The following is a 22,518-nucleotide window of genomic DNA, read 5'->3' as shown; positions in this document are numbered from 1 at the left end:
CATTACATCCAATTGAAGGGAAAGGTCATTAGCGATTAGATTCCCAGCGTGGGCCATGTAAGCAAGTAACTGCTTTGCACAGTCGTACTCGAAAGTCTGGATCCGACCTTGAAGTCGTCCGTTGTTACCTAGTTCTTTAGCAACCAACAGTACTGTGGCTGCCGAAAAAGTGTTATGAACATGGCTGTAGTCCCACGGCCATATGTTACCGGCGGTCCAAGATTGTGTCATATCGCGACTGGAAAGCTCAGCATGATTGATGCATGTCTCCGCAAGGAATTCAATGGTACTTCGTATCGGTTGGCTCAAGGAGGACCAGTTTATCTGATGATAGGTGTGGAGTAGCAGTGGCCTTGTGGCGAGGATAATAGACTGTATTTTTTGTCAGCCGCACGTTCGTGGGTATGACCTAACACACCAACCTGGTCGTATAGCATGTGCAAGCAAAGCTTATGCTTTGTAACGGCCTCTCTCACATCAAGCGAGCTATAGCGGAGATTTTGAGGTATTTCGTCTTTCCAATCCTTTAACTGATCGAGCACATCGGATATCGAATTTACTAACTCATCGAGTCATTCTGGCTTTCTGTAGACTCGCTGCGCCAGCTGACCCGAGATCTCTGCCAACTTGATCATAGCAATCTCGCAGGCAGGATTTTCAAAATGAATATCTTCCCTTCTCAGTTCTCGGGGGAGGTTTGTATCGATGTCAACTTGGAAGGACCCTCATTTTGGGACCAAGCAGTACTATTCGAATTCTGCCGCCAACAGACTTTGGGCAGGGATCTGGAACAAGGTCGACGTACTAATCCCACATTAAGAGTAGAGAAACGCATGATGTAGGTAACCTGGTTCCTTCTCTTCCTTGGTAAGACAGGTATGACTTCAAATTTGGAACCTCAAGTAACTGCACTTTTCCGCTTGTTATAGCATTTTACACTTTAAGTTGGGATATAGCACTCTGATCACCATTCCCGGCTGTCACAGAAAATCTTCGACATACTCCTCATACTCGTGCATGAAATCCTCAACGCTGAATCTGTCGTTCAACTTCCGTGCCGCCAAGATTATCCTGCCCGCCTCCGAGTAACCACTTTTGAATGCTGAGAACAACTTCGGGTTTGATAGACAATTGGGGATAAAGAGGCGATTGTCACCAGTCACCATAGCGCCCTTGAAAGCTTGATATACCACGTCAGGCTCTCGCGAAATATCCACTTTCTCGCACTGCCCGAAATCGAGCAAATAGAGTCCCACCTCTCGGTGCTGGAAACCAAGTGGTTCAGCCTCTGATCCCTGTCTTTGGGTAGTGGAAGTTCCGAGGACGAACTCCACATCGTCACTGTTGACACAGGCAGCCCAGTGCATGATAGCGTATGCTTTGCCCATTTCCGTCGCCAGGGTCTCCACGTCCATGGTAAAGTCATTCATGGACTGCAGGTAGAGAGTGAAATTCCTCAGCGATATTGGTTCTCGAGGAATGATACCGGTAGCCTTGCCCAGATACACTCGTGCAAGACAATGCTTATTCTCGGTATGCATGAGAGCGCGTTCGAAGTCAGCGGAGTCGAACTGCTTCTGAGAGCCATAAAAGTGGTCTAGCAAACCCATTCGCACGACCTTGGGGAGAGGGAGAATTCGTTCCATCGTCACAACATCTCCATATTCTCGGTAGATTGACGGAATCCTAGGGGAGATATCGGACCAAAAATGATTCTTATCGCTTTTTGAAATGAACTCAAAAGCTCGGGGAACTCGGACCTGGCAGGAGGTAATGCTACTATAGTACCGGAATGCATCTGAAACAGCACAATGCATATGATATTCATGTCGTAAATTCGAGGACAGAGTCTCGTTTCCAGGCTTTTCCTTTTTGAACACGAGATGCATCCCAACTTGCTCAAAGACCGCCCCTTGTAGCCCAACTCCAATTTCGTTAATTTTTCGTAACTCGGGGCAAGAACAAGCGGCTTGAATCAGGAGAGCGAAGGAAGACGAGGTCGAAATGACCGAGTTCAATGAAAGGGACTGACTGAGAATGGCAGATTCCGCTAATATCTGTAGATCTTTTGCCAGAACAAACTTCCGAGACGCGCCTGATGATTCCAGGTCTTTTCTGTCAATATGCTGGTTAGGTTGCGACATGGATGTGCGTCCCTCAGATAAGAGGATGATGTTTGACAGCTAATGAGTCAAGAGAGCGGTGTAATGTGTGGCGGTTATTCATCAAGATTTCAAAAGTTATCAACCCCACGACGTTGAAGTGAGCAAATGAGCTAGACAGGCACCACCATCCCAAAGACACTGCAATCCATGCGTTCGAAATCTAGGCACCCGTCACTCTGACTAACAACAAACAAGCTGGGTCTATTTTACCACCGTACCTGAATATACATACTAACGAACAATCGTATATAAGGGCCATGAAGTGAGCACAGGAAAGACTTTGTGTGATTGAGCGATGTTTGTCAGGAGAGAGGGAGAGAGGGAGAGAGGAAAGAAGACAAGGCCTAAACAGGCAAGGGCACACATAATTCGAAGCCTAAGGCACTAAGCCCACAACTGTCATCCAACCTTGTTCAAAACGTCTCTACCCATATGTAAATTCCAGTTAAAATTCTAATTTCTTAAGTAACTAACAGAGTTCGATTATAAGCAGCGCTAGCAGAAGGACCAGAAAGCCAAAGATCTCCGTCCCCACCTCAGTATCGGTTTGGTGAGTCATCAAGTGGGTAATCGACCTGACGTGCGTGGGTGGAGAGGCTGTTGGGGATTTGAGGTTGCATGTTTTTCAACTCAAACACGTTGAAGTCTCTGGGGCCTGACTTCAGAAAGAAGCATACAGGGCAATCAACAAAATCAAGTCGTAGTCTGTCACTGTACTATCCCCAATTTAAGGGTTCGCGAATCATGACTACGCCTATTTATCTCGGAATCGTGGGTCTGATACATCTCACTCAACCCTTCCCTATCTTCATTGGAGTCGATCACTGACTGTATGATACAGGTGTTGGCGGTGTTGGTAATGCTTTCCTAGAGCAGCTCGGACGACTATCAAGTCCTCCGAAGCTCGTTTTGCTCGCCCGCTCGTCCCAAACGCTCTCCTCCTCAGTGCCAGCATACTCGCCATGCATACCATTCACTAATTGGGAGGATTCTGCCAAGTCAACATCTTTAGTCAAATCGGGTGCTTTGCCGCCGGCTGAGATTGCAGCCTTTCTTGCCTCTGCTCCAGGAAGAGCTGTTCTAGTGGACAACACATCCGACCTTGCTCTAGCCCAAGCATACCCGATCTTCCTGGAACGAGGTGTGTCAGTGGTGACGCCAAACAAAAAGGGCTTCTCGGAAGATATTGCCTTATTCAATGACATATTTTCTTCCGCTGTAAAGGGGAATGCCCTCGTCTATCACCAGTGCACGGTGGGTGGGACTCTACCGGTCCTATCCACGCTCAGGGATCTTATCGCAACGGGCGACGAGATTATCCGGATCGAAGGAGTCCTTTCTGGAACGCTTTCGCTTCTGCTAGGTGAATTCATGCCCGGAAACGGTACATCAAACGCGCGATGGAGTTCCCTCGTTTCTCACGCCAAGGAGATTGGACACACGGAACCAGATCCTCGGGATGATCTCAACGGCCTTGATTTTGCCCGGAAGCTCACGATCATAGCCCGAGTTATCGGCATCGAAGTCGGCAGTCCTGGTTCATTTCCCGTGGAGTCTCTTATCCCTATCGAGTTAAGTTCGCTTCCTTCATCGGCAGAGGGCATCGCAGAGTTTATGAGCGAGCTGCCGAAATATGATGCCAAGATGGATGCAGCAAAGAATGCGGCGCAGGAGCAGGGCAAGGTTCTGCGCTATGTTGGGAGTATTGATGTGCGTACTCTGGCCATCGAGGTTGGTCTTCGGCCTATTGAGAAGGGTAATCCGATCGCCAATCTTCAAGGCAGTCAGATTGTCAGCATCTATACCAAGAGATATGGGGCTAATCCATTGATATTACAAGGTGGTGGCGGTGGAGGTGAAATCACTGCCATGGGTCTAATGGCCGATTTGCTAAAAGTTATGGAGCGACTAAAGTGATTAAGCTCTAAGTAATGGAATTCTATCGGGTCAATGATATGACATTGATGTCCAGTCGTTTTTTATCTGGGGTATCTATTAATGACATGCGAAACGCCTTTCCAATCAGAGCATTCATTGTGTCCAGCCTCATTTGCCGGTCTCCTTCCCAAGCAATTGCCTCAATACCATAACTTCTCCTTCCCATTTAGCAGCCTTGAGTCGCAACTCATCTCTCTCTTTCGTCATCACTTCCAGTCTTGATTCAAGATCGGACATTTGATCCATTTTCTTTTGGCGTAATCTCCGAGCGGCCAATTTGTTTCGACGCCGCTTTTCCTGGAGACGGTCTTCATCTGAGTCTTGAGAAGAAGGCGAGACACTTCGAGCTGAGCCTTCAACAGATGCTTTCTTTTGTGGCACTGGGCTCGGATATCGAGGTTCCGGTAAGCCGAAGGCTGTTGTGTAGTCCGGGGAGGGAGTAAATTGCTGGGGTCCACGAACACCCAGTAACTGATCCGCATTAGGTGAGAGAGACGAATAATATGGGTGTGTCTCGAGTGACGAAATGGTTTCTGGATTGGTATCAAACCCCCTTTGACTATTTGAGACTGACATCGGGACAGCTGAAGGCACATGTAGGGTATTCGAATTGATATTATTATTGTTTGATGTAAAACCGTTCATCGGATACCCGACGGTGTTAAAGGTTGGCTCTGGTGGAAACTGCTCGAGACTGAATGCAATTTTTTCCAATAGTTCCGGGTCCATAGATAATATATCTGACGGTAGAGATGTTTGTGAAAGATCGGCCTCTGCCGAACTGGTCGAAGGCGTAAAGTCGGACCATGTTGTAGCGAATCCAGTAGACGGCTTAATAGCTCCAGATGGTGTGGCTGTTGATACTGAGAGCTCCCAGTCTGACAGCATTTGAATGGGACAATGTTCGATAGACGGACGAGAGGCCCTTGTTTGGGCAGGCATGATGGTGGTCAACACTGTTGGGGCCAGAGATGAATTGTAGCGGGTCGGAGACGAATTCGAATTGCTTCAGTACTTCAAAGGGACTTGAATAACAAATTTTAAAATATTGAGATATGAAGGCAAGATATGATTTGAATACCTTGGGCCTCCGACCGTGTTATATGTTCTTGGCTGATCTACGTAGCTTATAATCTCCGACGATTATCCATGGGCCAAATACTTTTGTCCGACGGCTAGAATCTGGAGAATTCTGGTCAAATGCGACCCTGGCGTGAATATGTCCGACGCTAAGGAATATGTCCAGAGTCTTCTATTGGATCATGGACGATCTGACCCTCTTTCTAGCTATTTACGGTTAGCGTGCGTTTAGGTAAGGACGGGGCTTCGTAGGGGGGCACGACGAAGTGAGAGATCCCCTCAACGCTTGATGTCCGCCTCCCATGCGGACTTATGCAGCAGGCGTTTAACATGCCAGGATGGAGTCTGTGGACATAAATTCCAATTCGGATCCGAGCACCCAACCGGCGAAGAAACGAAAGCCGAGACCAAAGCTGTCTTGTGTCCTCTGTCGACAGAAAAAGTCCGTGCCCCATCCTCATTTTAGTTGCCACTTTGCTTTGTGATGTTACATTTCCTCTATCTCAACCCTAACACGAGCGTTTTCACTGCGATACTGATCTCGTTCAATTAAACCCTTTCAAATGGAGATCCAATACTGACTGGACGTGTAGACTAAAATGTAATCGGCAGCAGCCCTGCAATAATTGCATCAAGCACAATAGAACATATATGTGCCATTTTACTGGCCCCCAAGGGTTGACAAGAAAGCAGTCCCAAGGAATTCAAAACCATCTTCACGAGATACAATCTCGCATTGAACAGTTATCTGCGCTCAATGCACAGCCTCAGGGGCCAGGTCTCACTGGACCAAGTCCTCAGCAACTCATTGCCAATGCTCCATACACTCAACCCCGAACGATCACGGAACAAGATCGATCAGAACTACAGAAAAGTTTCACTGGGAATATGGTAGTTGATCAAGACAGAACACGGTACCTAGATCCAACTCATTGGCAAGCAGTTCTGAATGAGGTAAGTTATTCTTTCAGGCAGCGCTTTGGCCGCTAGGCTCATTATGGATGCAGATTTCTGAAGTCAAGGAATATCTCCAACTGACTGAAGACTCATATTCTGAAGAGCAATTTGATGATTCAACCACCCCAGAGATTTCAGGTCCAGAGCTTCTCTTCGGCAATACGATATCTGCCCCCAAGTCTGATCTCATTGCTGCATTACCAGCTCGGCCAGTTGCAGACCGGCTAATCTCTCTTTATTTGAACTCGAAAGAATCTACACTTGGTAAATTCTTATACCCATACCAAATTTATGTCAATGATGCTGATCATGGGAAGTTCTCATGCACGTACCCACATTCACAAAAGAGGTAAGTATCTCACGCTACATGCCGGGTATTTCAAGCACTCACTCCAATTACATCTAGTATGCCCAATTCTGGAGAAACCCCGAAGATGTTTCCGTAAACTGGCTAGCATATCTGTTCAGTATTCTATGCGCAGGCGCAGGATTGCAGTTATTTTCCACGGCAGGGCGAGCAGATGGTGAGCTCGCCGAGGCTTTCGCAGAATATCACAGACTCGCATCACAATGCCTTACCATGTCCAACTACACCTCACCAGGTCGATATACCATGGAAACCCTAATTCTCAGTGTGGCGATGGAGATTCTCAGAAGCACAGATAACCATCTCGGTCCCTCGGTCCTCCTCAGCTTGGCCACAAGACTGGCTGTTCATGCTGGATATCACAGAGACTCGAAACATTATCCCGAGATCTCTGTTTTCGACGGAGAAATGCGTCGGCGAGTCTGGACGATTCTTTCTCTGCTTGATCATTACATCTCACTCCAGGCTGGTCTGCCGCCGACTACAGTGCAGACACAATCTGACACGGAGGAGCCCCGGAACTTGACAGATGAAGACTTGAGCCCGACCGCGACGGCACTTCCTCCTGCCAGACCTGCGACAGAGAAAACGGCTATTCTTTTCCCGGTCGCCTTGAATAGAATAATGTTTGCCGACGCTGAAATCATCAGCAAAGTTTGCTCCGCCAAGGGAGTTCCCTATCAAGAAGTTCTCCGCTTAGACGGGAAGCTCAAAGAGCTTCACGCAACTATTCCTCCTCCTTTAAAATTCCGGCCTTTAAGTGAATCTATTGCAGACTCACCAAACACCATCATGGACCGCTACAATATCGAACTCATGTATCAGAAAGCCCGCTGTGACCTGCATCGTCGGTATCTCGCACAGCACCGTCTGGACCCTGCATACGCATATTCTCGACGAGATTGTCTAGATGCCGTAAGGACTGTACTCCAGCATCAGTCTGATATTTTTGATGCGAGTAGCTCAGGCGGACAGCTGGGCTACACCTCCTTCTTCTTTTCGCCAATCGTCGCAGTGCATTTCCGTTCCGCGGCCATGATCATTTCCTTGGAGATTTCCTGCCAGTCTCGCCATGATCTGAAACAGAACCTGTCACCCGAGCAACGATACGTAATTTTAGATGAGAGGAGGCAGCTTTCTCAGGAAATCGAGAGAGCTTACAATATCTGGAACCATTTGCGCCATCAGTCTAAGGAGGCCACGAAGACAGCTGATGCTCTTCATATCATGCTCAAAGTGACGAACAACCACTTGCAGCACGGTGCGACACCAGACCAAGCATGGCCTTTAAGTCCTCATGTCGGTTTACAAGCTACGAGTGATGCACCCGGGTACGGTGAGTTGATCGGTCATTTAGTAATTATTGGCTTGGTATCGCTTGATGGCTAACGCTTCTTTTCCAGTAGATTCACTGATCTCGGTACCCACAACGCTTGATCACCAACTCTCTTCAACGGTTCTTAATACCGAACACAGTCCATTGGATGTTGATCTGATGGACGCAACATTCTATCTCGGACAAGATTCCCTACCCAGCACCAGTGATAGACGTTTCGCGGGCTCTAACAGCGTTGTCGACTTTTACGAGAGATACTGGGATAATCTGATGCTGCTAGGCGGAGATCAGTCATTCCTAGATATCCCGCCAGGTGGTGGTGCAGATGATGCTCATGCTGATCAAGGGTTGCTGTAGATATCTAATTTAGGCCTTCGGTCTTGTATATCCAATCATACAAAGCTTTGCACATAGAGGTTAATGGAACATTCTCTCTCATCTGAACATCTAGAATAGCGACTTGCTCTAGCATGCTTCCTCAATTGGGGTACAACGTGTAAATTGTCACGTCCGTGTTTCCGAGCATATTCGCCGATTGTCTGCTCCGCCCACGGCAAGGTTGACGAGATATATTTGGCCCGAGTGTAGGTTGACGTCAACTTCCTGCCCAGGTGCCTGGAAGGTCACGAGAGGATACCCGAGGACCAAATAAATTACTCATAATATGGGTTGTAATGAATGCTTTCCCATCTGAAGTATGCTAATCTACACAACTGTCTCAATGAAAGTGACCTAGCAGCCCTGGTTCCAGGACCTGATGTATAGAGATTACATAATCCACGTAATTGGAACCACATCACGTGGTTCAAGATGCGGCCGCAATTTTCCGTCCGCGCAGTCACGGAGTCGAAGAGCAGCAACATTTTAGCCATTGCTGGCCCTCACTCGCCCAACATGCAGAAGGTCATCCAAAGGACGGCCTCGGCCAGGAAGCAGGTCCAGAAGAAGCTCTTCCGGGCCAAGCAACAGGAGGAAATGATGGATCGCAGGGAGACAACCCGATCGCGCAAGGAATACAACCGAGCCATGATCGACAATCTCAAGGAAGCTCGTCACGCCCGCTGGGAGGACTGGCAGAAGGGTGATCTGGCTCCGAAGCGTGACACGGGGTTGGAAGCTTCAACTTACGGCGCCGTTAATGCTGCCCTGATGCACCCACCGCGGATTCCGAAACACCTCCGCCGAAAGCACATCCTCTTCGCACCTGGAGATCGAGTCTGCGTGATCCGTGGTCGGGATCAGGGCAAGATTGAAGAGGTCGCTCAGGTCAACGAAGAAAGCGAGACCTTGCTGATCAAGAACGTCAATGAAGTACGATTGAGCCTCCTTGTTTATCGTGACAATTGCCCTCTTCCCGCCCCGAGTTACTGACTGTAATACTTGGATTTAGGCCGATATCAATGTCCCCGAGTGGGCTAAGGCTTCGATGGGAATCAAAAGCGATGTCCTTGCCCAGAACATCCCGGTGCCAATGGACGACGTCCGACTCGTCTTCGCCATGACCGATGGTAATACCACCAAAGACTACCTTGTACAACACGCCCATGCCGGAGGGCCTTCCGTCGAGCGACCCTCTTGGAGCAAAGTGCCCAAATACACTCGATACGTCTCCGGTCTGAAAATTCGCATTCCTTGGCCTACCGAGGAGGAACCACAGTATGAAGACGGAGCACTCGACACGACACGAATGGAAGTCGAAGAGAACACCTGGGTGCCTTCACTGGAGAACCCGCCTTTCCCCTCCACCATCATTGACGAACTGCGCAACAAGTACTCTCGATTCCGAACACGCCACGACGAGGAATACGTGCGGAAGAAGGTCCTTGAAGAATACCGCCAGGAATATCTTACTCAACAGGCTATCTTGACGCCCGCTGGCGAATTGAAGAAGATGAAGGTTGAGCAGAGCATCCAAGCAAGACAGGCGCGCACGGATGAGAATGGCAACATGATCTTGGATTCGGAGACCACCAACTTCATTGAGCGCTTCATGAGCCAGAATGCGGCCCCCAAGCCAAGCAAGAAGGCAGGCCAGGCCAAGCAGACCGCGTAAGTGAAGCGGAGCGGAGGTGTAAGAGATGGACTGTTCCTTTTTTCAAAGATAGCGATGTGTATAAATTTCAACTGTATTCTAGTCTGGCATATGCGACCAATTTTATTTCCCTCTGGGTGCATTTTCTTTACGGATATTCCCAGCGTTCCAAATGCTTCTACACGGTGGCGAATGCAGGGTCTATCATTTTCAGTCTCTTATTATTACGCGGGCCGCCAGGGAGAACGATGAGTGGTTCCGCGTCCGCGCCCATTCATTCTCAATCTTAGGTTCCAACTCCCTCCCGCTCAATCTTTCTTGAACTGCTTTACCTTCGCCGAGCAGTTGCAAAAACCATGGCATTCGCTGCGATCAATTCCGCAGGCAAGCCCGTTACGGCTATCGAGGATGCCTTCGCGACCGAGCCCTCGCTCAAGAAACGAGTTTATGATGCGATCGGTGCGTACCCAGCTGGTGGGACATCTACGCCATCCCAGACAACCGCAATGACTTTTGTCGAACAACTGACCAACCTTTATTCAATTCCACAAATTAGGGGCTACTCCGCAGCACACACCTCTCTTTGAAGATCTCGCTCGATATACCTCCTCCCTGCTGGCCAGGACCGCAAAAACTGCTTCCCTCCCGCTCGTGCCGCCGCCCAGCGAGGGCCCAGCCGTGAAGAAACGCAAGATACAAAATGGGGAGTTAGGAGTAACGGCGCAGGCGCCAGCTGATGTCAAGGGCGATGCGCTCATCCAGTTCTATGTGGAGGATGTCTCGTTTGCTATACCGCAACGCAAGAAGCTCACGCTCGAGGTCACTGCCGGGAGCAAGTGCCTGCGTGCGAGGAACCAAACCACAAAGCAGGTGGAGTTTGGAATTCCGATGGACCGAATTCGTAAGTCTTTGTGGGCTGCTATCTTATTTATTCTCTTTAGCTTCAAAGCGATGTCCATGATGAGGAAGCGTTGCTAATATTCTCTATCGCCGACTGTTAGGTCATGCCCTGTGCCTCCCTGTGCCCGAGAAGACGCAGAAGCAGTTCAACTTTTGTATCATTCCCGAATATGCTGATGGAGTTACGCCACCCCCCGAGGGAATTACCACGTTTGAATGTATGGTCTTCACCGTACCCGATGGCCCAGCCAAGGCTGCATTCAACGGATCAGGGCAGCAGATTGGGAACAACACTGGCGAGACTGCCGAGGCGCTGATCCGGAAGGTCTTGAACGAAAATTTGACCACCACCAGTGTTGTGCGACCCGATGAGAGGCAATTCGTGAGCGCGATGCCCGAGGCACATCGAAAATCCGAGAAAGCATACCATATCAAGGCGTTCCGGGGCAGCAAGGAAGGTACGTTTACGAACTACTACGAGCGTGTCATGGCGAATGGCGCCCTCTTTCTTTTTTCATCTCATATTCATTGACCCTTCTCCTGATCAGGTTACCTTTTCCTACTTTCATCCGGCATTCTCTTTGCGTTCAAGAAGCCCCTTCTATTCTTCTCCTTCGACACCATCGAGTCCGTATCATATACCTCGGTCCTCCAGCGCACTTTTAATCTGAACATCCTAGCCCGTCCGAGCGGCGGCACTGATGATGATACACAAGAGCTTGAATTCTCAATGATCGACCAGGCCGACTTTGACGGGATCGATGCCTACATCAAGCGCCATGGTCTCCAAGATGCCAGTCTGGCAGAGGCACGGCGAGCGAAGAAATACAATGTCAATGGCGGGAACAAAACTGAAGATGGCGCTGCTGGCGCCGAGGGGGCTGGTGAAGAAGAGAGTGAGCTGCAGAAAGCCCAGCAAGAGCTCGAAGATCTGGAGGACGAGGATGAAGAAGACTACGACCCGGGGAGCGATGATGGGAGCGATGGCAGTGGTTCCAGCAGCGAGGAAGATTCCGACGAGGACGAGTTCCATGAGGATGCCGACCAAGTTAGTGATGGAGACGAGAATCTGGTCGAACAGGAGCTGGGTAGTGAAGCCGAGGATATTGGCGACGACGAATAGGTCGGACATCTACGGAACTCCCCTGGATCTGAATATCCGGGTCCCCTGGGACACTTTGTGTCACGATGGCTTCGCGTAGCTTCCTTGTGTACTCTCGTTAGAATTGAATGTTGATTGAATGTTCTAGCGGTCCATTGAACACCATTGACCTGTTTCGAACTTGCCGTGAGCTTTGCTCAACTCTCCTTCACCGTCTTCTGCGATGTCGAGCCTAGCGATCGCCCCCAGTGGGTCGAAGAAGACGTGTCAATTCCGGGACCAAGGGGTTAATCAATCTAGCGCTCTGCCTGCGAACGGGCAGCATCAGCAATAAATACGCCGCTGTCAGAGCCCGGATACATTACACATCTATAAGCTTAGCTAGCTTCGTTCTAGACTGGATATAGGTCTGACTCCTACAAGCCATCAGATTTCCAAGGCACAAAGGGCCGATCGCTGACTTCATAGTTTAGATTAACTACCTGTTGAACATGATTATTTAGTTCGCGATTGAATCGGGTTTAGGGCCGGGAACTTCCAAGGTTGGATGCGCCAAGCCCCGTAATCTTACCGCTGGGCTTTAAGCGCATTCCAGACACTCTGAACGAGAGCGAAAAAAAAATAAAACTCGGTTGGCAAAACGGGAAGTCCGCTGGGACGGCGATACCCGCCCTGGGCCATTGGGGCCTACAGTACGGAGTACAGTACTACTGTAACTACAACCAAAGGGCACTTCATTGTAACTAACCACGGTCGTTAGTCAAAATGGAGTGATGGTGGCTCCTATCAGAGTCCCCCGGTTCGGACCCGGCCAGGGCAATCTTGTCCACCTCGTCAAACTTTAGGCAGTCCGGCTCCGTGGCCGTGCCTGCAGCACATAGTACAGACCCTGCAGGGTAGCGCCCAAAATGAAAGAGAGAGGGAAAAAAAATACACATCCCGAAGGCCCTAAGGACCGATGGACCTAGGGACAAAGCTGCACTCGGCGCTAGAGACAGGTACGAGACCGCCGCGTCTGTGCCCTAGGGCAATCAAGAGCGTTTCACAGGCGCCCAAGGAAGTTGGGTCGAGTCATCCCATCGAGAGAGAGATATTCCAATAGTTACGTAGAGAGGCATTGACCACGGATTGTTTGTGAATGATGAACCTTGGAAGGACAGTAATTTACTTCGTGTCGTTTGCCTTTGATGAGTAGAGGAAGAGAGAGAGAGAGAGAGAGAGAGCGGTCTCAACGCTCGGTAACCGTACGAGGGCGTGACCACCCCATGACCGCCAGTTCTAGCGCCTCCCCCGTCGTGGACCCGTACCAATACACACTCAGTACCCTCCGCTCCCTGTCTTCGCTCAACTTCTCCCTCTCTTCTCTTCTCCTCATCTCCACTCTCTCTCTCCCCTTCCTCTTCTCCCTCCCCTTGCCCTGGAAATACTCCATCTGTTCAGTGCGGCTATACGTGCTTGCAGTCCAGTCCTTTGGGTGCTCGTTACTTTGCTCTTGTTTCGCTCTCGCTGCGTGTCTCGGCAATCCCCTCGGTTTCCCTTCAGCTCGCTCTGCCTGGACTCGTCCACCCCGAACCCCCCCCCCAAGCTCTTGGCCGTGGAGAACCTCCCTCGTCAATTCTTCCTCACTAGGTCCCAATTCCGTTCAGATTGCTACAATAGCTCCCGATACAGTCACGTCCGCCCGTCGTTTCGCTCGTCCAGTCGATCCTGTGTGTTCTAGTACATTGGCGAAGCCCAGCATATCCCCATTGAGATATCGGGAATCACTTCCAGGGCAAACCAGGAATCCCCTGCGGTGTATGTTGGCCCTGTCAATCAGCTGTCGGATGCTCCTGCATTGACATTGTGCTGACTGCGCCTCATCTAGACGGTGTTTCATCACGTGCCTACCTCCCCCGTGATCCAAAGTCTCGTTCCTAAGACCACCCTCCTCGTAACCCATTCGGCATGGCATCTTCTTCCTCAAACGTAGTGGGTGTCCACTACCGTGTGGGTAAGAAGATCGGTGAGGGTTCTTTTGGTGTCATTTTCGAGGGCACCAACCTCCTGAATAACCAGCAGGTCGCCATCAAATTCGTATGTGATCTCGGCCTCCTCGTACTCATGATGGAAAGGGATATCCCCTGACTGACCAAAATAGGAACCTCGCAAGAGTGATGCTCCCCAGCTGCGGGATGAGTACCGGACGTACAAGATCTTGGTCGGATGCCGTAAGTGTTTTGAGGATGCGCGAATTTCCGACCCCCCCTTCCTTGCATGCTAACCCATGTTTGCAGCTGGTATCCCCAATGTCTACTACTTCGGACAGGAGGGTCTGCACAACATTCTCGTTATCGACCTTCTTGGACCTAGCCTCGAGGACCTCTTCGATCACTGCAACCGCCGGTTCACGACCAAGACTGTCGTGATGGTCGCCAAGCAGATGGTTCGTATTGTTTGAGCCTCTTGAATACAAAGACTTGCAGCTAATCATTCCTTCTATCTAGCTTTCGCGCGTGCAAACAATTCATGAGAAGAACCTGATCTACCGTGATATCAAGCCGGACAACTTCCTCATCGGCCGCCCGTCTACCAAGGCCGCCAACGTCATCCACGTCGTCGATTTCGGCATGGCCAAGCAATATCGTGACCCCAAGACCAAGCAGCACATCCCTTACCGCGAGCGCAAGTCCTTGTCGGGCACTGCTCGCTACATGAGTATCAACACACACTTGGGCCGTGAGCAATCGCGACGAGATGACCTGGAGGCTCTGGGTCATGTCTTCATGTACTTCTTGAGGGGTGGTCTCCCCTGGCAGGGGTTGAAGGCTGCCACCAACAAGCAAAAGTACGAGAAGATTGGAGAGAAGAAGCAGACAACCGCTATCAAAGATCTTTGCGATGGATATCCTGGTGCGTTCTTTCATCTCTTGATTCTTGTTCGATTTAATTTACTGACTGGAACCGTTACAGAGGAATTCAACAAGTACTTGAGCTACGTTCGCAACCTCGGCTTCGAGGATACCCCTGACTATGACTATCTGCGCGATCTCTTGACGCAGGCCCTCAAGAACGCTGGAGAGGTGGAGGATGGAGAGTACGACTGGATGAAGCTGAACAACGGCCGTGGCTGGGATTACAAGTCCTACTCGTCACAGGCCCACCTCCACAACCAGCACCACGGCTCCTCGGCACGCGACATTCAAGGCAACCAGCTGCGCAACAGCCAACGGCCTGGTGTGACCGCCGATCGTTTAAACGCAGCGCAGCCCCCGCCTCCCTCTCCAGCCAACAAAGCCGGCGCGGGCAAGACACGCGAGCGACAAAGCGCCGGCGGCGTGCCACCTAAACGCCAAAGCGGGGGCTTGGAAGCCACGACCCCAGCCGCGTCCACTCAGGCTCAGTTCCAGAACTCCAATGCCCATCTTCCGGGTCGCTTGGGAAGTCCTGGTAATCCCGGGTTGAGCAGCCAGCAAGTTGGTGGGCAAGGGAACAGCGAGCCGCAGCCCACTTTCGTCCAGAAGGTGATGAAGGCTCTGTGCTGCGGTAGGTGATCCCTCGCCCATGAATTATTCTCTCCAGCTTTCGTGCCGGCTTGCTCATCATCATGCTCGAGATTGCAGGTTGAACTTGACCAATTGATGCGGCGACATGTCTGCTGGATTGAACACGGCCTCTTTACTCTTTCTACCCGCAATTATTGTATGGCCGAAGAATCTCCAAAATATCGTCGGCATGGGATTTCCACTCTGGCTTTCATCTAGATCATGCTTGCTTCGAAATTGCTAGGCTTTGTCCGTTATTGTGGGCAAGTCTAGCAAGTCGGACTGCTTGACCTTTTCTCTCTTAATATCATCCCTTCCCTCTATTCTATTCCCATTCGACGCTTCGACCTACATTTCATCTCGACCGTGGGTAGCAACGACCTTTCTCATTTCTTATTGATGTTACGTCTCATCACTCTTTTCATGGTGCTACGGCTCGGAACGGCGAACTTCAAAGATCTTTTTGGCTTCTGTTTCCCCATCTTTCCTCCCTCGTCATTATATCCCGGCGTCTGCGCCGACTAATGTTGTTTGGCCTCGTGATTGAGTGGATCTAGGAGGATGGCTTAACCCCTTGCCCGCCTGCTGTCATTTCTCAAGTCATCTGCGTCGCCCACTGTCTCCGTGGAGATATCTGTTGACGCGGCCTGTTTGAAATAGACATCCTTTGTCGCAGGAAGGAAAAAGCAAACAGGACTCGCAGCTTTTCCCCAGGGCGGAACTAAACAATGAATGGTACTCTGCTGAAGTCACTTGTGACTTGAGAATGGTAATCTCATTCATGAGCACCAGCTGTCTGTTTGTTTTCCTCATCCCATTTCGTTGTCTGGACAGGATGGGCTTTTTAATGTTGTCTTTGCTCTTGCTTCTATTCGGGTTGTTTCTCCTGCTGAGCTGTTTCTCATGATGACCTCTCCATGCGCCAACACCTTCATCTCTCCGGGATTCAATGCTGCATTCTTGATCGACTGCATCGGCCATGCGATTCATCCCGCTCTCTCTGGTAGGGACCGCATTGTTGCATATATTCCGCTGGCCCTTGGTCCCCCTCCCTCCATTTCGTCTGCTTGTCCCGAGTATCTTGGTCTTTTCATCCCTCATGTCGAATCTATTGGCCTTGTCTATAATCGTTTTTCCTGTCGTTCTGCCCTTGCTCCGTTTCAGAAGCGAGTTTTTTTGTGTTTACTGGTAGTTTTGGCATAAGATAGCATTGTTTTTTTTTGTTCTTCTTTTTCTCCGTCCCTCTGCTTCATTTGTCATGTTCGGCTCTGCGGCCTTGACATGTGTGATGTAGCGGTATATACTTGGTTCGCTGTTTGACAGCTAATACATTTGCGAATTCATCTGTGAGTGCTATGCATACAGTAAGATCTATAGAATAGTTGGAACATTGGCTGTGATGCCTTCGCTTGTAGGCTATGCCACACAGTCATTCCTTAAATGCAATAGTCCTGCGAAAATCATGCCTGTGCCGTGCACTTGTCTGATTTCACGCTCGCATCGTGAATCTCCTAGCAGTCGCATCGACACGACCATAGCAGGAGCTAAGATTTCTCGTCGTACCCTTTCTTTGAAAAGAAAGTTGATAGCCATCCACTTTCGAGTCCCTTTCCCCCAGTTCTAACATCCGAATGCAATCCCACAATAATGACGTGCATACATACACGTCGCTATACATCATCCTTAACCCTCATCAAGACCACTCACGCGCATCCCCCGTTAACAAGGGGTGGCAACATCGGCATCCCGATCCGACCAACCCCCTCCGTTACCACACAGCAACGGCAAAATAGATCAGCATCACTCTGCAGAAACCTGCTGAATCTGGGGGTTAAGCAAGCCATCATGCAAGACAGGTCTACCAATAATCTCTTCCAATCCACCACACCACTTCACTAAGGATGGACAGGACTAAAACACGCCACCCGCTCGTTCAATATCCAGATAGCAATGCCTACTAGCTTGCGTCTTCATTTCGATGTCCTTCTAGACGATACGATATCGTTTTGTATTGCGGTGGTAATAGGTAAATCGTATCTTGTCTGGAATAGGACGAAGAATTACAGGTTTGCCTAATATTATTGCTGGATACAATGATATCACCACAATCTGACAATGCTGGCGTCACCCTCTTCACGGCCAAAACACTAACCCAGATATGCAAAGCCTGTTCCAGCTTCGCCGACACCTGTATATCGGGCCTCAGCTCCATCTACACACTAACCACAGCACAGCTAACATTTCAACCCGTAGGCAGCGCTGCATGACAGGGTTTCTTTACCCCACAGCCACTCACAGCCCTCAATCCCCGCAGCTGCGTATGGCTTGGCAATGCCCGGGTGCAGACCATGAGGCTACTGCATTTTCCCAAGCAATCGGGATTCCAGGAGATGGCCATGGCACTGGTTGTCGGGTGGTGGTGGTGGTGCTGATGTATGCCGTGGCTAGGCAGAGACATTTCCGTTTTGCGTTCTGAGCATGGTGTGGTGGGTGTGTGGGCTGATGGGCTATGGGTTATTGCCGGGGTGGCTGTGTTTGTCTTGTAGGGCGTGGGCTTGGCTTGTGTTAGTGGATATCTGGTGGATCGAGATGGATGGGGATTTGAGTATGGTATGTATGCATAAGGGTGTTTTTGGTATGGGCTTGATGCTTGGGGGAACTGGGGTTTTTGATTTTTTTGGCTGGTTTACAGGAATGGTGAATGGGGACTGACCAGCGAGTGGTAACAAGGCGCCGAAGAAGAAATCGCATTACCTTGTTGATGTTGTTCATACCTTTGGGCGCTAACGGTTCCGTAGCTGTTAGTGCATGCGTTTAGGGAGGCTTATATCTTGTGATCTCTACATTTGATTCTATGCGTTTCCATGAATCATCTACCGACGATATTCTGGGGAATGTGTGCCTGGACAAGTGTGGCTATCCTTCCGGTAATGGAAACCTATATTCAAGCAGTTTCATCGCCTACACTCAGTCTAAGTCTTGTGGCCGGCATAAGTCTGTACAATATCAAGGATCCTCCTCAGTAACCTGCATTAGTAAGAACTTTTGCTTTATCAAAGCGCATCCTTGGAGATGTAAGTCTCGGCATAAGCTGCAGAAAGGCTAGCGCAGCCCCCAAGCTCCCCAGGACGAGTGCGGGTAAGTATAACATGGCATGATATTCTAGGATGAACGCCGTCATAGAATTCTGTAGGTAACAACAATAATTGACAAAGTCACAAGTGGATCGGAAGGAATCATAATATTCTGCAAGACAGCCTTAGCCCCATAGTAGTGTGACTGGCGTGGGTACGATGGAGGTAGGAGTCGGGTATAGCCAAGCTTGGTATCCCGAGATAAGTTTCAACCTAATGCAGACGCGGGACGAGTTGCATGATTTGGCCCGAAGAAATGCCGAGGACGATATTTTTTACATGTTTGTATAGATCTCGAGAATGGCAAGCGATTTGCTCGCCCCAAGGTTGGTAGTATTGTATCTGGATGGCGAGGAGGACGTATCCTTCATGTGTTTTTTTGGGTCTTTTAGCAAATGAGGAGGAAAGACCGACGGGGAGAATGGCAAGTGATACAATTGATACAGTGTCGACTGCCAAATGTATTTGCTGGGATGGGCTAGCTTTCTAGAAATGATTGGACTTTTCATTTGATATGATTCGCGACTGTGGGTAACTGATTGAAACTGCTACAACCTGGAAGCGTCTTGATACTCGAAATCAGGAGAGGCTTTTGTGCTTGGGAGGATATTTGATACTTTCAGAACCTAAGTGCTACAAACTGTTTGCCCTCTTCAGTCCAAGTCACAATCCTTGCCACCGATGGACGTCCAAGTAGAGGAAGGTACGCCAGAATATTGTTAATCTCTGAAATTTGACTATCGATACCCTAGGACATCCTGACTATTGTATGACAAGCCCTGTACCACATGAAAGCTTCTTCCAAACCTATATATTCACTATTTGCGCGAGCACACGCATTCGAGGGCATGCCACGATGGTTTTACAATATAAAAACTCTGTCATATATTGGAAAAAACCTAAACCGATGAGTAAATCTCTAATTCCAATTATATTGCCGTCACAAGCAACCTACATGTTCTTCTTTCAAAGGACTTCTCGGCGAGTAAGAGAAACAATATTAGTCACCTTGAAGAACTCAGTTCCTGTATCACAGATCTAGACCCGCCTTTTGCAGAGAGGCATGCACAGCCCTGTACGCCACAAACCAAAGAGCTGTATACTTACTCGTCAGCCGGATCTTCGGATCCCACGCACTGCCTGAGCAGCTAGGAATCTTATCTCCGAGCCTGAGCCTTGGGTTTAGAAGAGTGGTACCTCGGGGTTGATCATGTGGCGGCTAGATGTCAGCCGTATTGAGTTTGAAGAGACAGATACAGTATGGTTTTCGTCCCAAGGGGCCTCGAACTCCGTCTAACTGAGTAATTATGTTATGGTTTGGGGGTTCTATACGTCATTGTTCCAGAACTCTGCTTTGTTGTTTTTTATTTTGATCTTGTGCCATTTTGCAGCAATTTGATAGCGTTTTAGCTAAACTCTGATTCTGGGTATCCGGCAAGGGGGCTTTAAAAAAAGTATGGGGGAGAGACTCAAGTGATCGATTGATTCCATAGCCCATTGCATCATGATCGGGTTATATTTCCCGTTTAGTCACAGGCCATCCCAGTCTTTTCGTACAGGCGAGCCCAATCCACGACCTCCAAGGTACCGGATCCTTTTCATCACAACAGGATCAACTACCGGAGTTTCTGAGCATATACGACAAGAACTCTCGTCTATTTAGAATCCTGCAAGCTTTCCCCGATTTGTCAGCTGAACAGGCAACTATCAACCTTCTGAGGCTTGGGTGTCAAACTCAGCAAAGTTTAGGCCTATGGTATCATCCAATGACACTCCGGCACCTCATCGACTTGATCCAACAGGAACACGCGAGTCTTTACCCAAAGTTTTGAAACCTCGAATACCGAAAAGCAAAGGTCCCAGTGATCACCCTTCCCCCGCAGTCGATCCGTGCAACTGGAAAAGATGGAAAATACCAAAAAAGGATGCTTGCACAGTAAAATCAAACCTGTCCATGGGATGGATACAAACAGGTAACCAATCAAATGGTCCGAAGATGGCACTAAATATCGTCCATGTGACCAACTGACGCGCTAGTGAATATTTCAGCCAATCATATTTGCGAAATGCTTAAGCAACGACGGGATGCCAAGGCCAAAGTGCCTGCCTGCGATACGAGAACCCCGACCCTGGGATTCATTCAAGTCAACACTCATAGTCAATATCTCTGACCTTTCAGGAATCAGAACGCGTTCTCTGGTAAATTAACAATCTTGAATCCCGAAAATGGCAGACAGCACTCCCAAAGAGGTCCCTTGGCACGCGGCGTATCCCGCCCCAAAGTCTGCTGCAGCATCCCTACCCCGCCATGAGCTTCTGCAATGGTTCCGTGACGGAAAGAAGGCCGGAAAGGACTTTGTGCTTGTGGACGTGCGGCGTACCGATTTCGAGGTATGTAGAGTATCTAATGCATCTACTTGATTTGGTGGAAGATCTCTAGGTTGCAATTGTGAAAATTGTTCGAATGTAGGCTAACATGATCGGGCAGGGTGGCACCATTCGTGGCTCGATCAATCTGCCAGCGCACAGTCTATATCCGACCTTACCAGCAGTGTATGCGCTCTTGTCGAGTAGTGGCGTGAAGCATGTTATCTGGTACTGCGGTAAGTCTAGTATCTTCTATTTGGTCGATATCACGGCCTATATTGATCATTGAGTAGGCTCTTGTAATGGACGTGGTCCCCGCACAGCAAACTGGTTTGCAGACTACTTGGCTCAAGAACAAGACACGTCTATGCAGAGCTTGATTCTGGAAGGCGGAATTAAAGGCTGGGCTGCAGCTGGGCCTGAGTACACCGAGCTGATGGACGAGTATGATGCAAACGTCTGGACTAAGAAGTAAAGCTGCAGGATGAATTGACTGCCAAGGAGAGCGTGTTGTGTGTACATGAACATGTTATTATATGGTAATAGGTATGCATTGGATCTCACGTATATACTTGAAGACTATACTTGCAATCACGTTCCCTGAGAAAAAAAAACATCAACAGCATGGTGATCATACTCGTACAGAGGTCACTTTAGAATAGATTCCGTGAATCATAGATCCAGTTCCACTGACAACATTGCAGCCTCGAGTTGGGGCATTGCAGTTGCAGCTACAACTCAGGGATGTCCATGTATCCTACCCAGAGACCGGAGATGCAATGACGCACAACGATGGTGCCAGACTATGCTTGTCAATCCGAAACCTACAACCAGCCCAGCACGTTTATCAATGGGCGCCAAGCGATCGACCCAGTTTAGATTCGCACTTGATCAATCAATGCGTAGCAGCGAGGCCTTCAAGTCTGGACTGGGCCATCCTCGCCCTACTGTAGGTGGGTGGTTATAGCCCTCGTTTGTCACAGAGTGCGCAGCCTCGTACCATAACGAAGCAGATCCCTGTCAACATAATTAGGCCAAAAAGCGCAATGTCGCACACCATCCTGATATAGTGCACGCAATCCCGGAATCTGAAAATTGAGTATGTATGACAATTGAAAACAGAACGCTGAAGGCAAATGCAGTACCAAAATCGTGGTAGTGCTGATCCCCCAGCGGTACTCACAGACGTACTCGATCCAAATGGCACGTCCGTTGGCTCATCGCGCCCATACACTTTTATCTAAACAGCTAGCACGGCGACGAGAGCAACGTTGGCTCGTGCAGATATGACTGGTCGATGGAATGGGTGGGAGGGCGAGTTGGCAAGCTTCGTCAATTGGGCTCATGGGTTTGATCTCCACTGTCCATCGCAACGAGACTAGCATTGAGTTTAACTAAAGTGCTTTTACCCAAAGGGCCCCAAGTCTAGATTACGGAGTCCAGTAATATCATAAGACATCCAACCCTAAGCGTATGTACCTTGTCCTCGAGCAGAGGAAGCTTCACTCGTGCACGTTGGCATGGTTAGTGCTGTTCTTGTTTCAAGTAGCGCCCAGCCTTGAGCCACGCCCGTCGCACATCCCGCTTTCTACTCCACCGCGGGCGTCAGTAGAAGC

At 49.4% G+C, this 22,518-nt stretch overlaps 8 protein-coding genes across 8 annotated transcripts; 6 read left to right on the top strand and 2 right to left on the bottom strand.

The window, feature by feature from the left end:
* Nucleotides 1-980: 980 nt before the first annotated feature.
* On the bottom strand, nt 981-2,144 carry N7458_007814 (uncharacterized protein; the record flags this gene model as incomplete). Its single annotated transcript, XM_056911196.1, has 1 exon — nt 981-2,144. One exon carries the CDS (start codon nt 2,142-2,144, stop codon nt 981-983), a length of 1,164 nt encoding a protein of 387 aa, XP_056764022.1.
* A 765-nt stretch (nt 2,145-2,909) lies between these two features.
* On the top strand, nt 2,910-4,082 carry N7458_007813 (Homoserine dehydrogenase; the record flags this gene model as incomplete). The annotated part of the gene is made up of 2 exons (XM_056911195.1): nt 2,910-2,940; nt 3,007-4,082. The coding sequence occupies 2 exons, from the start codon at nt 2,910-2,912 to the stop codon at nt 4,080-4,082; spliced, it is 1,107 nt and encodes a 368-aa protein (XP_056764021.1).
* A 129-nt stretch (nt 4,083-4,211) lies between these two features.
* Nucleotides 4,212-4,991, bottom strand: N7458_007812 (bZIP transcription factor; the record flags this gene model as incomplete). The annotated part of the gene is made up of 1 exon (XM_056911194.1): nt 4,212-4,991. One exon carries the CDS (start codon nt 4,989-4,991, stop codon nt 4,212-4,214), a length of 780 nt encoding a protein of 259 aa, XP_056764020.1.
* An 843-nt stretch (nt 4,992-5,834) lies between these two features.
* N7458_007811 (fungal specific transcription factor domain-containing protein) lies at nt 5,835-8,200 on the top strand (the record flags this gene model as incomplete). Its single annotated transcript, XM_056911193.1, has 5 exons — nt 5,835-6,137; nt 6,191-6,404; nt 6,458-6,489; nt 6,547-7,843; nt 7,911-8,200. 5 exons carry the CDS (start codon nt 5,835-5,837, stop codon nt 8,198-8,200), a joined length of 2,136 nt encoding a protein of 711 aa, XP_056764019.1.
* A 453-nt stretch (nt 8,201-8,653) lies between these two features.
* On the top strand, nt 8,654-9,896 carry N7458_007810 (mitochondrial 54S ribosomal protein uL24m; the record flags this gene model as incomplete). The annotated part of the gene is made up of 2 exons (XM_056911192.1): nt 8,654-9,154; nt 9,234-9,896. 2 exons carry the CDS (start codon nt 8,654-8,656, stop codon nt 9,894-9,896), a joined length of 1,164 nt encoding a protein of 387 aa, XP_056764018.1.
* A 335-nt stretch (nt 9,897-10,231) lies between these two features.
* Nucleotides 10,232-11,898, top strand: rtt106 (putative negative regulator of DNA transposition (Rtt106); the record flags this gene model as incomplete). Its single annotated transcript, XM_056911191.1, has 4 exons — nt 10,232-10,334; nt 10,432-10,776; nt 10,877-11,233; nt 11,324-11,898. 4 exons carry the CDS (start codon nt 10,232-10,234, stop codon nt 11,896-11,898), a joined length of 1,380 nt encoding a protein of 459 aa, XP_056764017.1.
* A 1,926-nt stretch (nt 11,899-13,824) lies between these two features.
* N7458_007808 (casein kinase I) lies at nt 13,825-15,410 on the top strand (the record flags this gene model as incomplete). The annotated part of the gene is made up of 5 exons (XM_056911190.1): nt 13,825-13,953; nt 14,018-14,087; nt 14,154-14,302; nt 14,364-14,769; nt 14,830-15,410. 5 exons carry the CDS (start codon nt 13,825-13,827, stop codon nt 15,408-15,410), a joined length of 1,335 nt encoding a protein of 444 aa, XP_056764016.1.
* A 5,351-nt stretch (nt 15,411-20,761) lies between these two features.
* On the top strand, nt 20,762-21,377 carry N7458_007807 (putative arsenate reductase (Arc2); the record flags this gene model as incomplete). The annotated part of the gene is made up of 3 exons (XM_056911189.1): nt 20,762-20,926; nt 21,024-21,138; nt 21,196-21,377. 3 exons carry the CDS (start codon nt 20,762-20,764, stop codon nt 21,375-21,377), a joined length of 462 nt encoding a protein of 153 aa, XP_056764015.1.
* Between the last annotated feature and the right edge of the window lie 1,141 nt (nt 21,378-22,518).

Source organism: Penicillium daleae, assembly GCF_028827525.1.
Source record: "Penicillium daleae strain IBT 16125 chromosome Unknown utg000007l_segment0_segment0, whole genome shotgun sequence".
Classification (NCBI taxonomy): domain Eukaryota; kingdom Fungi; phylum Ascomycota; class Eurotiomycetes; order Eurotiales; family Aspergillaceae; genus Penicillium; species Penicillium daleae.
Note: the sequence above shows the minus strand (reverse complement) of the source record. Positions and strands in the feature narration are given on the sequence as shown.